We start from the raw sequence: 14,500 nt of genomic DNA on the forward strand, positions 1-14,500 counted from the left end.
AGCATAAGAGCTGTCTTTCCTGGAGAGGGTCATCCAACACGTCCTCAGCAGGGACTGCTCCTCCACCAGCCTGCCAGGGATTCCTTGGGAAGGGCCCTTTGGTGGCACAGTGAGCTGCCAGCAGTGTGAGCCAGTGACACTGGTGCCGGCCCTGGTCCAGGAGGTGCATGTCCCACCGTGTCCCCTCACAGGCACAACAATCCTGCGCTGGAGAGCAGCTGCTCTGACCTCAAGTAGGGCAGAGGTGGGGCTGGCAGGCCAGGAAAGGCACACCAGCCCTGCCCAGCAGCACTCTGCCTGCCCAGGTGGGAGGCACAAGCCCAGGGCTAGACCCCAAGCATGTGCTGGGAGCCTGATCCATCCAAGAGCAGCTCAAGCAGCAGAGCTAGCTCTGCTCCTGAGCTGACAGAGCCTGTTTGTAGCACCTGTGCTCAGAATCTTAGCTTAGAATCACACAGTTGTTAAGGTTGGAAAAGACCTGTAAGATCACAAAATCCAACCTTCAGCAAAGCACCACTGCCATGTCCACCGCTAAATTTTGTCCCCAGGTGCCACATCCATCTTTTTAAAAAATTTCCAGGGAAGGTGATTTTGCAGCTTTCCTGGGCAGTGCCTGTGCCAGCCCTTTCCATGAAAATTTTTCCCTAATATCCAGCTAAACTTGAGGCTATTTCTTCTCATCCTGGGAGAAGAGATTGACCCCACCTGGTTCTAACCTCCTAGCAGGCAGTTGTAGAGAGTGAGAAGGTCTCCCCTCCAGTGCTCCTGCATTTGGGGTGAGATTAAAATTGTAATGTCAACTATTAAAATATTAATGTGATCCTTTCAATTTCCTTCTGCTTCATGGGGAGCAATGGCATGTAGAAGGAGGTTTGCTGTGATTCCTCTGAGATGTGAGAGAGTAACTAATTACTGGAGAAGATGAGATACAGTCCTGTAATTCCCTGGAATATCTGCTAAGCCTCAGGACAGTTTGTATATAATGGAGCCACTCTTCTACAAAGAAAAGATAAACAGAGCAAAAGAAAGACAGTACTGGACAGTACATCAGCTCTGGATAGTCAGTGGTCTCAGAGTTAATCCAGAACATGGTAAATAAGGCTGCAGACAATTAATTAGAGGTATAATGCCTGTAAATAATATTTTACAGTAGGATTAGTTCATTGGGAGGGTGAACTCATAGGAAGTGTGGGGAGAAAGGTAAAGAAGACACTAAATTGCCTTCAGCTGTTTAAATGATTCCTGCAGGTCCTATTACAGAAGAGAAAGGGAAATGGGTTCAGAACAAATCATACGAATTCCTATTTCCAGTGGTCCAACAGCCCCTATAAAAGAGAGAGAGAACGCCTGTGGGCTCTGGAAGCAATAAAAGATACATTTGTCCCCGGTTCATCACTGCGTTATCCTTGGGTGTGCGCAGACACTGGGGGAGCCCCTGGGGGATGAGCAGAGCAGAGCCCCTGGGATCGCGCAGCCCCTGGGGGATGAGCACAGCCCCAGGCTCCGGAGGGGCTACCCCGGTGCTCCCTGAGCAGTTTTTTGGGAGCAGCCGTGCCGCTGCAACAGTCTGGTGGGATGGGCAGGGCAGCAGGCTCGGACACTGGTGTGCTCCGGCAGGGTGACCCCTATCCTGAACTCTGGCACTACAGCTCCCCTGGTTGGGCGCAGAAATCGGCAGTGCCCAAGTACAGCATCCCCTCATGATGTCTCTGCAGGAGCAGCCGTGGCAGGACAGGGGGTGAGTGTGCTCAGGCATCAGAGCTGCCCTGTGTGAGCTGGCACAGTAACGGAGAGCAGGAATCGTAGAAATTGCTGAGTTCAAAGGGACCATTAAACGCCTGTTCCTTGTTCATGTCCCTGTTTGTCAGGTGACCATCCTTATTCTGGAACGGGCTAATATTATTTCTACACTGCTTTATATATATATATATATATATATATATAGCCAAAAAGGTACTTTGATTGTCCCCTGCATTTCTGGCATCTTCAATTCTGGCTGAGTTTGGCCACAAATTTCCCCCCTTAGTACTGGGCAGCAAGTCTATCTTCTTCCCATGTCATCTGACCTTGCTGCCATTGAGCATACACCTTGGTTTTTCATCTTATTTCCACGAGAAGATCCCTGTTCAGCCAAGGCAGCCAAATACATTATCTGCTTGACTTCTGACATTTAGGAATTGCCTGCTCCTGTGCCCTTAGGAGGTGATGTTGAAGAAGTAGGAGAAGGAAGTAAAGGTTTCACACAAGCTCCTTAGAACTCCTAGTTTCAGCAGTGAAGGTGAATTCAGAGGCCGTTCCCCGCTCCCTGTCACTGATGCTTTGCTGCTTCTGGGCCATGGTGGGGTGACAGCTGTGCTGGCACTGTGAGGGACATTGGCATGTAATTAATGGTGTGTTACTTGGGGCTGAGGATACTGGAAACCTGCGCACGTGCTTAGGGATTACCTGAGATGACCAAGGCTGTCCCCTGGGAACAGGAACGAGCAGTGCCAGCTCATCAGCCTGCCCAGCTCCACTGAGCGCTGAGACTAGCCTGTGGCTACAGCCAGTGGTTAGCCCCAAGTGCGGCAGGTGCCAGTGTGCCAGTGCCCATGCCATGGCTGCTGGCTGATACAGCTCCTCTGACACAGGAGTAGGAAATTCCTGCATTTGAATCCTGAAATATCAAACACAATGTCTCCGCCACTGTGGATTCAGGGCTGCCTGAGTTAGCCACGGTCCCTGCGCCCACCTGCAGGATGTGACAATCTGGTGGGAAGCTGTGTCCACGGGCAGGGCTTTGTGCCGTTGCTGTATGTTGGAACATAAGTTTAATAATAATAAGTTTATATTAAAAGGCTCAGGTCTTTGGCCCCGTTTCTTCAAGTCCCCACATTGCCAGCCATGATCATTGGTATTTCCAGATGCTGCCAGGGCCTCCCTGTTAATTGGTTTATGGGGGTAATTTACAGCACCTGGGAATTTTGTTATTTCTCAAGGTCATGTCCTGTGTCATCGGACACTGATGCTCCTGCCTCATTGCAGCTGTGATCTCTCCAGTCCTCAGCAGCTGAACTGGATGTCCAGTGCGATTGATAAAGAGATCCACCTTCACCTGCAGTGCTCACACACACCCACACCATTGCCTTTGGAAAATAATTACTGCACAGAGACCGATCCTGTTAGATTAAGACAAATTAAGAATCTAATATATAGGTTTGCTGTCAGGCTCCCAGGGTCAGGGGTCGATACAGTATATTGCGGGGAGGCTATAGGTTACCCCTGCCCCAATATTTTATCATAATAAACCAAATGGGGACAAAACATCCAGCAGCAGCCCATAAATCTATTAGCAGTGAACTGTCAATGTCCCACATACCCGGGTAATTTGTTAATTCAGAGCTGGGGCTCTTTTTTCACTAGACCTTGTAAACTCCTTTTTGAAACATCAATAAACCATCTGCTTTGACTTGTTAATCAAATGACTTTATTCAGTCCAAAGCAATTTTTTCCTAATAAAAACAGAGTATTTATCTCCATGGCTATAATAGAGGATTGTTTTCAACTGTTCACTTATAGTTAAGAAGCACATTTAGTTTGGATTGATTTCCAATGCTTCGGTCATATCTTGTCACTTCCCATTTCTTGCACACAGCATCTCAGTTTAGCTCCCTAGCAGGGAAAACACAACTTGCCCCAGTCAGTGCTGGGAGTGGCACCAGGGGAGTGGTAACCAGCAGCAAAAAGGTCATGGAAATCAAATTTTAAAGAGCTGAACACATCCTTGTCAGCTCTTGGGCCACTCCCAGCTTTACCCAGTCTTTTCCTGCAGCTGCACCTGTCTGGTTCCCACCTCCTCTCAAGCCAGCCCAGGATCCCACCTGGGACATCTTCCCCAGGTGCCATTCCCTTGCTGTGGGTCTTGCCAAAGTCTTGGCACAGTCCCGTCCAGCTTCTTCACTGGTAGCAGCTGGTGGTGAGGGGTCCTGTGGTGGGTGGACGTGGGGCTGTGGTGGGCTCTCAATGCCTGCTGCCCCCCAGGGCACAGGCTGCCTGGCATGGCCATTGCTGTGGGCATGGTGGCATCGGCCACATTCCTTCCTGCTCCCCAAAGCACAGGGAAGGTGTGGGGCAGATCCATTAGGACACGACTCCTGAAGGATGCAATTCACAGTACAGCGCAGAGGGGGAGATGCTGGGTAGAGGACCTGGGGGATGCATTAGGGAGGGAAAGCTCGTGTTCAGCCTGGCTGGTTGTTTTTCTCCAGCTGATTGTCACCTCTGCAGCAGGAGAGGACGAGCTCGAGCAGTTGCAGCACTGTCCAGCTCACACAGCTGGGTGAGGGCAAGGGGACAACGCTGTGCCCGAGCCCTCCTGGACACCAGCATCACAGGCCACACACCACGGGCTCACTGGACTCAGGTGCCATCCGCTGCATCCCCTCATGTCCACCCTGGCCTGATTGTGTGTGCCACAGAGGGCTGGCCATGATACACTGGGCTGGGATCTTTCCAGGGCACTCCAGGCCTGGCACAGGCAGCAGGAGTGGCCACGAGCCCGCTGTGCTGCGTGGCATTGCAGCTGCGGACAGCTGGGGCTGTGCCAGGACGCGTCTTGGCAATGCTCACCGTTCCCAGCCCACCGAGGCATGTCAGGCCAGGACAGTGTCCATCTGTGCAGCACAGCCCAGCTCTGCCTTGCAGCAGCCCCAAGGAGCCAGGGGAAACCCTCTGCCGGCCCAGTCTGATCCTAACCAGACTCTGCCCTTGTCAAACACCTGCTTCAGACTGAGGAATTGCAGATCTTCTGCCTGAAGCATCCCTAGCAAACATCTTTTCCTACACACAGAGCGAGCCCTGTGGGCAGAGAGCAGAGCTCAGCTCCCATGGGTGCAGACCCCTGGTGCACAGCACCCCCATCCTGGGGCCAGTGGGGCCTGCTCTGCTCTGCAAGGACATCAGGGTCATTGGGGTGCTCCAGACTGGCCATTCCCAGGTGTTCTCACACGGTGCTGCTTCTGGCCCAGCTCCTGGGCACCTGGCCCTGCAGCCTGGGCTGCTGAAGGTGCTGCTCAAGGGTGTCACCAAATACCCGAGGGGCACTGCTGCCACAGCAGGGTCACCACGGTCTGCTGCCAGGGGTCGGGCTGTGTCCCAGCCCATGTGGCTGACCCATGTGTCCGGCTCACCGCATCCTCCTGTGCCTCCACCGAGGCCCCACGCCCGCAGCTCTCCCCGGGATGTGGAATCAGCGGCCCCCAGCCCCGTCCGAGCCCCCATGGGGGGGAAGGGCCAGAGAAACAAAGTCATTTATATAATGTATCTCCCCGCTGAGCTCCTAATGGCTGGCGCTTTTGTTCTGCAGTGGCTGCCTGGCTGTGATGGGCAGGAAGCCGCAGTCTCCCTTTGTTCCACGGCCTTATTCAGCAATTTAGATCCATCATAAAAATCAAATATGCATGTTGCAATCGCCTTGCGTAAAACAGCTTCAATTTTCGCCTTTCTTTAATTGAACTCCATGGGAGAAAGAGGCAGGGCTGGGGAGCAAGGGGCAGCAGGAGAAGCGCTTTGTGTTTTTGTTCAGCGGGCTGTGAAAATGGGTAGTAATGAAAATACAGAATTTTTATCTTTGCCTCATTATTAAAAAAAAAAAAAAAAGGACAGAAATCCTTGATAAGGCCTCCCTGGTGGAGGGCAGTCTGTGGGGGAGCAGCCTTCTTTTTCCTGCGTTGTGGGAATGACAGGTTCAGGGGGCTGGGGGATAAATGGTGGCCCTCAGGATCATGGCAGGGAATGGTGACAGAGCTGGCAGCTCCATGCTGCTGTAACACACCAGGCTGAGCTGGCACACCGTGGCTCTGCTCCTTTTATCCTTCCAGAGTGCCAAGGTGCTCTTCTCTTGCTGAGAGCAAACATGCATCCTTACAAATTTTGCCACCTCCCTGCACTGCTGGGCACGGGTCCCTGGTGCTGGGTGAGTGCTAAGCCCGTCCTGGAGGGGCTGAGAGAGGTGCCAGAGGTGTTTTCTTTCCACTCACTCCACACCCTCCCCACAGCCCCACGGCTGAGAAGGTGACTGCCAGGGACAGAGCTGTGGTGGGGCCAGCCCCACTAACCCAGTGCTGTGACCACAAGCTGTGCTGGGGTGGCACCAGTGGCTCAGGGAGGGTGTGGGCACTGTGCACATGCACGTGTGTGCATGCATGTGTGTACCCAGCCTGTCCAGCAGTGCTTTGGCTGAGTATCCCCTCCCCCATGCTGAGAAAAGACCCTTTTTTGCTGTGACAATTCAATATAATTGAAAGTTTGCTTAGGAAAGAGAGTCTTTTTAACAGAACATGCTCACAGCCGAATCGATATGAATTATACGGCACAGAAGATGCCTAGGGTATTAAAACATTAATTAAGTAACATCATGCTCCCATCTAACCAAGAGCACAATACCATTTATAGGTACCACTGTCTGCTCTCTGGGGCAGTGGGAAGTCTGTCCTCTATCACCACAGAGGCTGAGGGAGACCTGGAGATCCAGTGGCTCCTTCCCAGCTCAAGTGGGTGCTGTCCCTTGGGATGGGACAGAGGGCACAGCTGGGTGTCCCCCTGCCATGTGGCCCTGCATGGAAGGGGGCCCGTGACTGCTCTGCTGTCTCTCCTTTTTGTGGTGCTGCTGCCCTGCTGCCATCTGTGCCCCGCTGGTGGCTTGGGGGTGACAGCTGGGTCCTGCTGGGGACAAGCCACCAGAACCAGCCCCACATGGCCCTGCCAAGGGGATGTGGAAGGTGCCAGTAGCTCAGGACTGACCTGCCCTGAGAGCCGAGCAGTGGCTGTGCCCAGGCAGCAGCGCCTGGATTAGCTCCCATCAGCCCGGGGACTAACACACTGATTCCACAAAACACCAAAATAGAAAGTCATTGGAGTGAAATCAGTGTCTTCACCACATCCCCTCTGGCAGAGCATTAATTAAAATGACTCTCTAGTGCTTTAGATCATCAGGTGTACCTTGTTAACGAGCTTGGAACAGAGAACCAGCTCCACACTGGAGTTGAAGCACTCGTGGAATTAACCCTTCACCACTGCTGGCACAGCCCAGCCCCGTGGCAGTGTCCAGCACATCCATCTGTGTTGGGGACGTCTCAGCAGCCTTCCAGTGTCACTCAACCAAGTTTAAGCATGGACCCTGCTGGGTCAGTGGGGACCTGGCCACAGGAGTGGTGTGGCTGCAGCCACTGCACTGTGCCAGGGATGAGCTCTAGGGGCTCTGCCGGGTCCCTCCAGCTGGAAATGCAGCTCCAAATCCATCAGCTAGGGAGGTCCTACTATAGTTGTATAAATATGCATTTTTTGGCCTGTAAGAGTGCACTAGTGAGAGCTGAATCTCTTTGAGGTGATCGCAATGAAAGGTCATTAAAAATCATTCCGAGCTTTCTCTTGCCAGAATCACAGCATAGAAAAGCCCTTTTATTCCTACCAGAGGCTTGCACAATTCCCATGGATGGGCTGCTCTGTGTAGGATGCTGCACAGAAGATTTTAGTTTGCAGCTTGTGCAGCTACTTGAGGCCATTTACACCTTCCTGAACATAACGAGGCACTTCCTCAAGCGTGGCTGTTTTACAGTGGAATTCCACCCAAGAATAAATAGCAACATCATACAGTAAACTAATAAAACGGCTGGTCTAGGAGCAGGAGATGTTAGTGCAGCGCAGTGCAAACACCAGCAGCAGGAGGGTCACACTGGTGGCCCTGTCACTTCCACAGTCCCGTCTACCTGGTACAAAGGCAGGATGGAGTTTCCCTACTAATAAAACCCTAGCCAGCTGAGAGACAATCCAGATCCCTATCTGTTCAGGCTCATGCCAGAAGAACAGTACCCAAGCCAGGGACAGGACTGGGCAGCCTGGCCAGAAGCGTTTTAAGAGCCCTGAGCTGCAGCGTGCCCAGGTGCACTTGGCCCTGCCACCCTGGGCACCCTTGGGGCAGGGGCTGGGGCAGAAACGCCACAGCATCCAGAATCATGGGGACTGTGGTGATTCTGCTACAGTTTACTTGGTAGTTCAGGGCTTGTGGAGCCCAGGTCAGTCTACAGGAATAGTAACCAAAGAGTGCTCCACAGCCCTGGGAGCTGCCAGAATTCCTCCCTGTGCCCTCTGCTGTGCTGGAGACCTCCGAGCTCAGCCCAAGCTCTCCTGAGAAGGGGGAGGAAGCCCCTTGCTGTCCTGGCAACAGCACTAAGGACACCCATACTGGCAGATGCTTGCCCCACCTACAGTGGTGCATGTATATATTTATCACTGTAGTTATAAATTACAGATGAGATGTGGCCCATGACTCCTTCTGGATGTGGTCCCTCTTAGCTGATTTCAAGCCTTTTCTGCTGCAAGGGGCAATTTTTGGCACAAGAATTGTGTACTGAACACTCAGCAGTTCCTCTGGGTTCCCTCCCTGCTGCAGAGGGAGCCCAATGAGTCACCACTTACCTACTTACCTGCATCTTCTTTCGATTTATCAGCAGAAATAGATGTGATTTTTTTTAGTTCACATATTTCATGGTAGACCATCGAGGCATTGCGCTTTCCCTTGAACCATTCACTACAGAGCCATGCCCGGAATCCTTCTGCAGTCATTCCATAAAATTAAATGCACTTATAATGTCCTTTTCACACACGAAGCATCCCAAAGCTGCAGTACGGATGGCTCATTGCTTCCACTGGAGCAGGAACTCAGCGCCAGTCCAGGCACAATGGCCCTGGAGGGGAGGAGGGACAGGACGTGCGTGGGCACGCCAGCGGGCACCGGGCTCTGTGTGCCCTGCTGAGCCATGCCATGCCATGCCATGCCATGCCATGCCATGCCATGCCATGCCACGCCACGGGGCACACACCCACCCAACACGGACCCAGCACTGCACACGCGGGACATCGACACTAGAGCTTTTGCTCATTTTTTTTTTTTAATGTATCACAATGAGCAGGAAACATACGTGATGAAATAGTTCCAAAGGAGTATATTCAATTACCATCTACAGTCAACTCAACTATGACAACAAAGTCTTTTGTGACAAGTTTTTTAGAGTTTTGAAAGTTCCATGTGGTTTGTTTCTGTCAGTCTCATCATGTATTTTGGTACAGTTCGAGATCAGCATTGTTACAGTAACAAAAAAGCTAACAAGACTACAGTATAGAAAAACACCAAGAACATCATTTTTGGTTTCACTTGCTCTAGTTTTTGTACATTGCAAAGGCTGTTCATAACCCTCTTCACCTCATTTATGCTTTCTGTTCTACCCAAACTTGCCCCCCCCCAAATAAAAACAAAAAAATAGTCAAAGTTTTGTTTCACAGTGGGCAGTATCAGCGCCAACCAACCGACCAACCAACAACCAAGCGACCAACCAACCAACCAACCAACCAACCCAACTTCTGCTTCTATTTAAAAGCTTTTATTTTTTTTTTTTTTAAAGCAAAATATATTTTGGTGAGCGTGCTGGCTGTGTCCACCCATCTCGTCCCCCACCAGGCCCAGGTGGCCCCGCACACCCCTGATGCTTCTCTTTATTCTCAATTGTATCAAACTTTGGCCATCTTCACCACTTAAAAAAGCTTTTTATTAAAAATAAAACAGAAACCCGCTTAATGCTAAGTTTGAAGTGTTTTCCTGGTGCCCAGCCTGGCCCTGCCCTGCCGCTCGCTGGAAAGGCCACACGTGGGCTGGGGGTGGCTGCGGGTCCCGCGCCCGCTCCGGCCAGCCCGGCTGCAGGAGGAGAAGGAGGAGGCAACCTCTCACTGAAATAGTCTCTAGAAACATTTAGAAAAAATACAAGGAAATGAATTTATAAAACCTTTTAGTGGTTGGGAAGGAGGAGGGGGAAGGAGGAGAGAGAAATTGCACTATGACCAAGCAATATAATTAAAAAAAAAAAACAAAACAAAACCTAAACAAAACGAGACGTAGGAAAAGGATTTCCAAAAGAGACCTTGTGGAATTGTACAGATAAAGCTTGTGTTGAACTGGGAACTGGCATCACAGAGAGAATGCAAAACAAAACAGAACAAAAAATTTCTATATGATACAGACAGACTAACATACAACAGTTAAATGGCAAAAAATATATATATATATTTCATAGAATTACAAACAAGATAAAATAATGGAAAAAAAAACTGTACAACTTTAGAATTTAAAAAATGTTCATCTCAAACACAGGGAGAAATACAAGAACTTCTGTTAAAGAAAACAGTTTGTTAAAACAGCAAACGCTCCATGGGTACGTGGTTCTGTTTTTGACACCTTATGCTACAGCTGGGTCCCGGGAGGAACATCCGGTGGTTCGCGCTTTAGTATCAACTACTTAAAAAACAATTAAAAAAGGAATTTGCACTGTGCATTAGCCTAGTCAGAAATATGTACAACAGTTCAGGATCTAGTCTTTCATCAAACTAAAACCAAAACTCCATAAAAATATAAGTGTCCCGCTAGAAACCGAAGCCGTGCTCGTCCCTCGGGCGCTGCAGTCTCTCACGGAGGTGGCGAGCGGCTCTGGCCCGGGGAGGAGCAGCTGGAGGCAGCGGGAGGAACCTGCGTTCACAGTCTTCCAAGTTCCCTTTTGAAGCAGGAGGATGATGATGATGGTGGGCAGAAGGCTCTCGTGCTTTTGGGCAGAGGAAACGTGGTGGAAAGAGGTTGTTTCTGTTGGCATTTGGTTACGGAAGGGAACAGCAAAGTATCTACGTCTCCAAAATCTACATTTTAGCAGCATAAAGTTTTCCTTTCAAAGTCTGGGCCAGTTGAGGTGCGTGTGGGCTGGGGGCCCGGGGCTCCGGGCCTCCCTGAGCCTGGCACCCGGTGCTGCCACGGAGAGATCTTGGAAAGAGAAACCTGCCTGGGGTGCACTGGGTGCTCGCTAAGAGTTGTCTCTCTGCTTGCAGAAGAAGCACAGATAACAACCTGGGTACGTTTTTTCATTCTTTATTTAAACTTAGACTTGTTTGTTTAAATCAGAAACAAATTCTCAAGTAAAAAGAATCCTTTTTGCTCATTCTGCACCAGTGGTGAAGGGTATGTCTTTGGATTTTATTTAAAGCATGAATTTTCTTTAGAGAAAAAAATGTAACAAAACCTTTTTTTTTTTTTTTTTTTTTTTTTTCCAAAAGAAGGAACAGAGTGCAGCCTAATTACACAAACAGAACCGATGCTCAGAGGTCAGGAACAGAGTCTTTGAAGCATTTACAAAATGAGTAAAGGAAGAGGGGAAGAAAAACAGAAGAAAAAAAAAGAGAAACTGAAAATAAGAATAAAATAAGTGCACAAGGGTAACAGACATAGGTAAATCGCATGTATATGCCTTAAAAAGTTTCAAACCCCCAACAAAAAATATTCTGCAAGGGATCCTACTGACCCCTAAAACCCTTTGAACTTCTTTCTTTAGTTTTTATAAAATAATTATGCAACCACCCTCTAAGAAATGAAGGTAGCGACCATAAGTGGAAGATTACAGGATGGGGACGGGGATAAAGGTACAAAGGGGAGAAAAGCTCAGGCGAGTTGATGGATCGCAATCTATCTGTCTAGGAATGAACAAGACAACATCAAATGAGAAGCCGTCAGCTGGACCATACAAAAGCTAAATGTACACAAAAGGGTTTTTTCTTTTAAATCTACCATACTGCTTCAGTTCATTTCCAATGCAACAATCTACTCAACACCAAAAATGGTCATATCTATCATAAATACAGAAAGTCAGTTGTTTTAAAACTTATTTTTTTAAGCTCCAAGTCCTCAACACTCTTTGTGTGGATTTTTTTTTTCTGAAAAGTGGGAGTGCTTAACTTTTCCCCTTGGAATTGGCTTCAGCAGAAAAGCTACCCTTAAAATCCCCGAAAAGCTAAAGCAGTTCACATTGTTTTTCTCTTGAATACTTTCTGCCCATTTTAAATTAACAAAACCCTCCCCACCAAAAAAACAAACAAACAAACAAAAAAAAAAACAACAAAAAAATCCTTTTCTGGAACAAAACCAAACCAAAACAAAACCCCCAAAACAAATGAAAGAAATTATATATATATGTATATATATATATATATATATATAAAACAATGATTCTGAAAACAGAACAAAGTGTGAGCGATTGACCTGAGAATAAAAAGACATTACATTTCTTTTTTCTTTTAGCAAGCCATTGGTATCTGAATGCTAAGATAGCAAGAAATTTAAAACTGTCTCCAGGTGGGCTGCTTTCCCATACAGCGCTGCCGGGCTCTGCTGTGCTATCGAGGGGGATCAGACGGGGCAATTTACAGGGGTGCGAGCTCCGCAGGCGCCAGGAGGCAGCACGGCCTTCGTCTCCCAGACCAACAGTACCTTCCAGAGGACAAATGTAACAGATTTTTTAAAAAATTATTTTTCAAAGTTTTATTTTATTAAAAGGAAAGGAAAAAAGAAATGTAAAACCCACCGGCATCGTTATATGGGAAAACAACCCACGCTTTTTCTTTTTTTCGTTTTTCTTTTTTTTTTTTTTTTGGTTAGAAGCTTTGGAATTGCAGTTAGTCTATTTTTGAAATTGGTTTGTTATTAACTTTTTTTTTTATTATTTAAATTCATTTTCATTGTTCATCTTCAAAGCTTACAATCTGAAGGTGTCCATTCCTATGCTAGCTAGACCACTGTCCTTAGGGCAGCCGGGGTCCTGGGGCCCCTCCGCCGGGCTCGCCGGTCCATCTGACTTTTGGCTAAGATCCGTGTCAGACTCCTCCGAATAGTCGTCTGTTGGCATCGAGGGCTGAACCCCTGAGGTGCTGCATGAACTTGAGGTAACCGTTGAAGATGAGGAGAGAGGAGGGAAGGGCGGCGTTGGCGGCTGCCCTGCCGGGGTCCAGGGCGGTCTGGAGGCGTGGGGGGAAGCCGGGGGGGGCCGGGGGGGCGGGGGGCTGTCGTTTGAGTGAGCGGCCGACTGCGAGGTAGATGCGGTGCTGGGGTCGGGGGGGCAGGCAGAGTGAGGTAATAGACTGGGGTGCTCTTTGGCGTTTCTTGCTGCTCTTGTGATTGTTCGGTGTTTGTGCGGGGCTGATTCGAGATGCTGGCCCAGGGCCTCGTCCCCGCACACCGTGCTGTCGCACGCCACGCACTGGTACGAGCCGCTGCCCTGGCCGCTGCCCATGGGCACGTGAAGCACCATCTCATGCAGGTTCGCCACAGACTGGCCGAAGAAGCAGAGGGACTTCAGGTGGTCGTTGGCCGCCTCCTGGTCGCCGAAGCACGCCTGGCACTTGCGGCAGACCAGCTTGTACTGCACCTTTGGGACGATGAAGGGGTCGCAGAGCGAGTCCGCGCCCTTGCCTTCCGCTTCAGGCTCTTCTTGGGGTTTGGGCAGGAGGGGGGACACCTCGCGGGGTGCGTTCTTCTGCTCTTCTTGCTTGGGGGGTTCTTTGGCAGGGTCTTTGTCCGGGGTGGCAGCCCCCGTGGGGACGGGGGTTTGGCTTCCTTTGGGCTGCTGCGGTTTCTGCTGCTGCTGCTGCTGCTGCTGCTGCTGCTGCTGCTGCTGTCGCCGCTGCTGCTGCAATGCCTCCTGCAGACTCTGCTGGTATTGCTGGTACTGCTGCAGCAGGGAGCCAGGAGACAGCCCCAGCAGCGCCTGTGACAGGGCAGGGCTGTAGGGGAACAGCCCCTCCATCCCGTACATGGGCTGCAGGTACCCGCTCTGCAGGGTGCCAGGGATCTGTGGGGCGTAGTAGGGGGAAAAGCCGGGGACAAAATAAGGAAGGAACTGGCTCGTCAGCAGGGTGGTGGGGTCGGAGTTGAGGGCGGCCTGCAGCGCCTGGAGCTGGGCCGGCTCCACGGCGTACTCCATGGTGGGCAGTGGGGCCGCCAGGGTGCCTGCCGGTGCCTCCCCCTTTTCCTTCTTGGGCCCTGGCAGGGTGTCCCCCTTCCCCTTGGCTGCCTTCTCCTTCTCTTTTGCCTTCTCGCTCTCCTTGTCCTTGCGCTGTGCGGGCGGTGGCTGCTGCGGCTGCGGGGTCGTGGCTGGCGGCTGCTGCGGGGCCACGGCCGCCGTGGCTTGTGCTGGGGTGGGCGAGCTCAGTGCGGCCGGGGGCTGCTTATTTGGTAATCCAGAGGTGGGGAGGCCGGGTGAAGGGACGCTTGTGCTGGGCAGGCCCATCAGGTTGGGTTTGGGAGAAGTTAAAGCTGCAAGAGGGAGAGGGGGTGAGAGGGGGAGGGAGAGAGAGAGAGAGAGAGAGGTGAAAAGTCACTTTGTGCTGGGCAGGCAGAAAGCATGAGGAGGGTGACCCCAGTCCACCCCACAGCTTGGAGCCCCCATCTCCTCTATATGAGGGCAGCCACCGGCCCAAGCTGACATGCTGCTGCAGCACAGGTCACAGAGCCCATCCCTGCTGCTGCTCGCTCTGGAACACAGCCCCTGTGCCACTCCCCAGGCCGTGAATGGTGGGACACGCACGGACACGTCCCCTCAGCCCCAGGATACCAGCACAGCTGATGTGTTCCTGACTTTGAAATTCCTAAATTATTAAC

At 50.7% G+C, this 14,500-nt stretch overlaps 1 protein-coding gene across 1 annotated transcript in view; it reads right to left on the minus strand.

Annotated features, from left to right (window-relative positions):
• Positions 1-12,068: 12,068 nt before the first annotated feature.
• The window catches only part of ZFHX3 (zinc finger homeobox 3), a 79,299-nt gene continuing 76,867 nt past the window's right edge, over positions 12,069-14,500 (minus strand). Inside the window, exon 9 of the mRNA XM_062499899.1 lies at positions 12,069-14,155. Within this exon, the coding sequence (XP_062355883.1) occupies positions 12,600-14,155 (1,556 nt within the window). The 3' untranslated portion in view covers positions 12,069-12,599. The remainder of the gene's footprint in view (positions 14,156-14,500) is intronic.

Source organism: Cinclus cinclus, chromosome 11 (assembly GCF_963662255.1).
Source record: "Cinclus cinclus chromosome 11, bCinCin1.1, whole genome shotgun sequence".
NCBI classification, from domain to species: domain Eukaryota; kingdom Metazoa; phylum Chordata; class Aves; order Passeriformes; family Cinclidae; genus Cinclus; species Cinclus cinclus.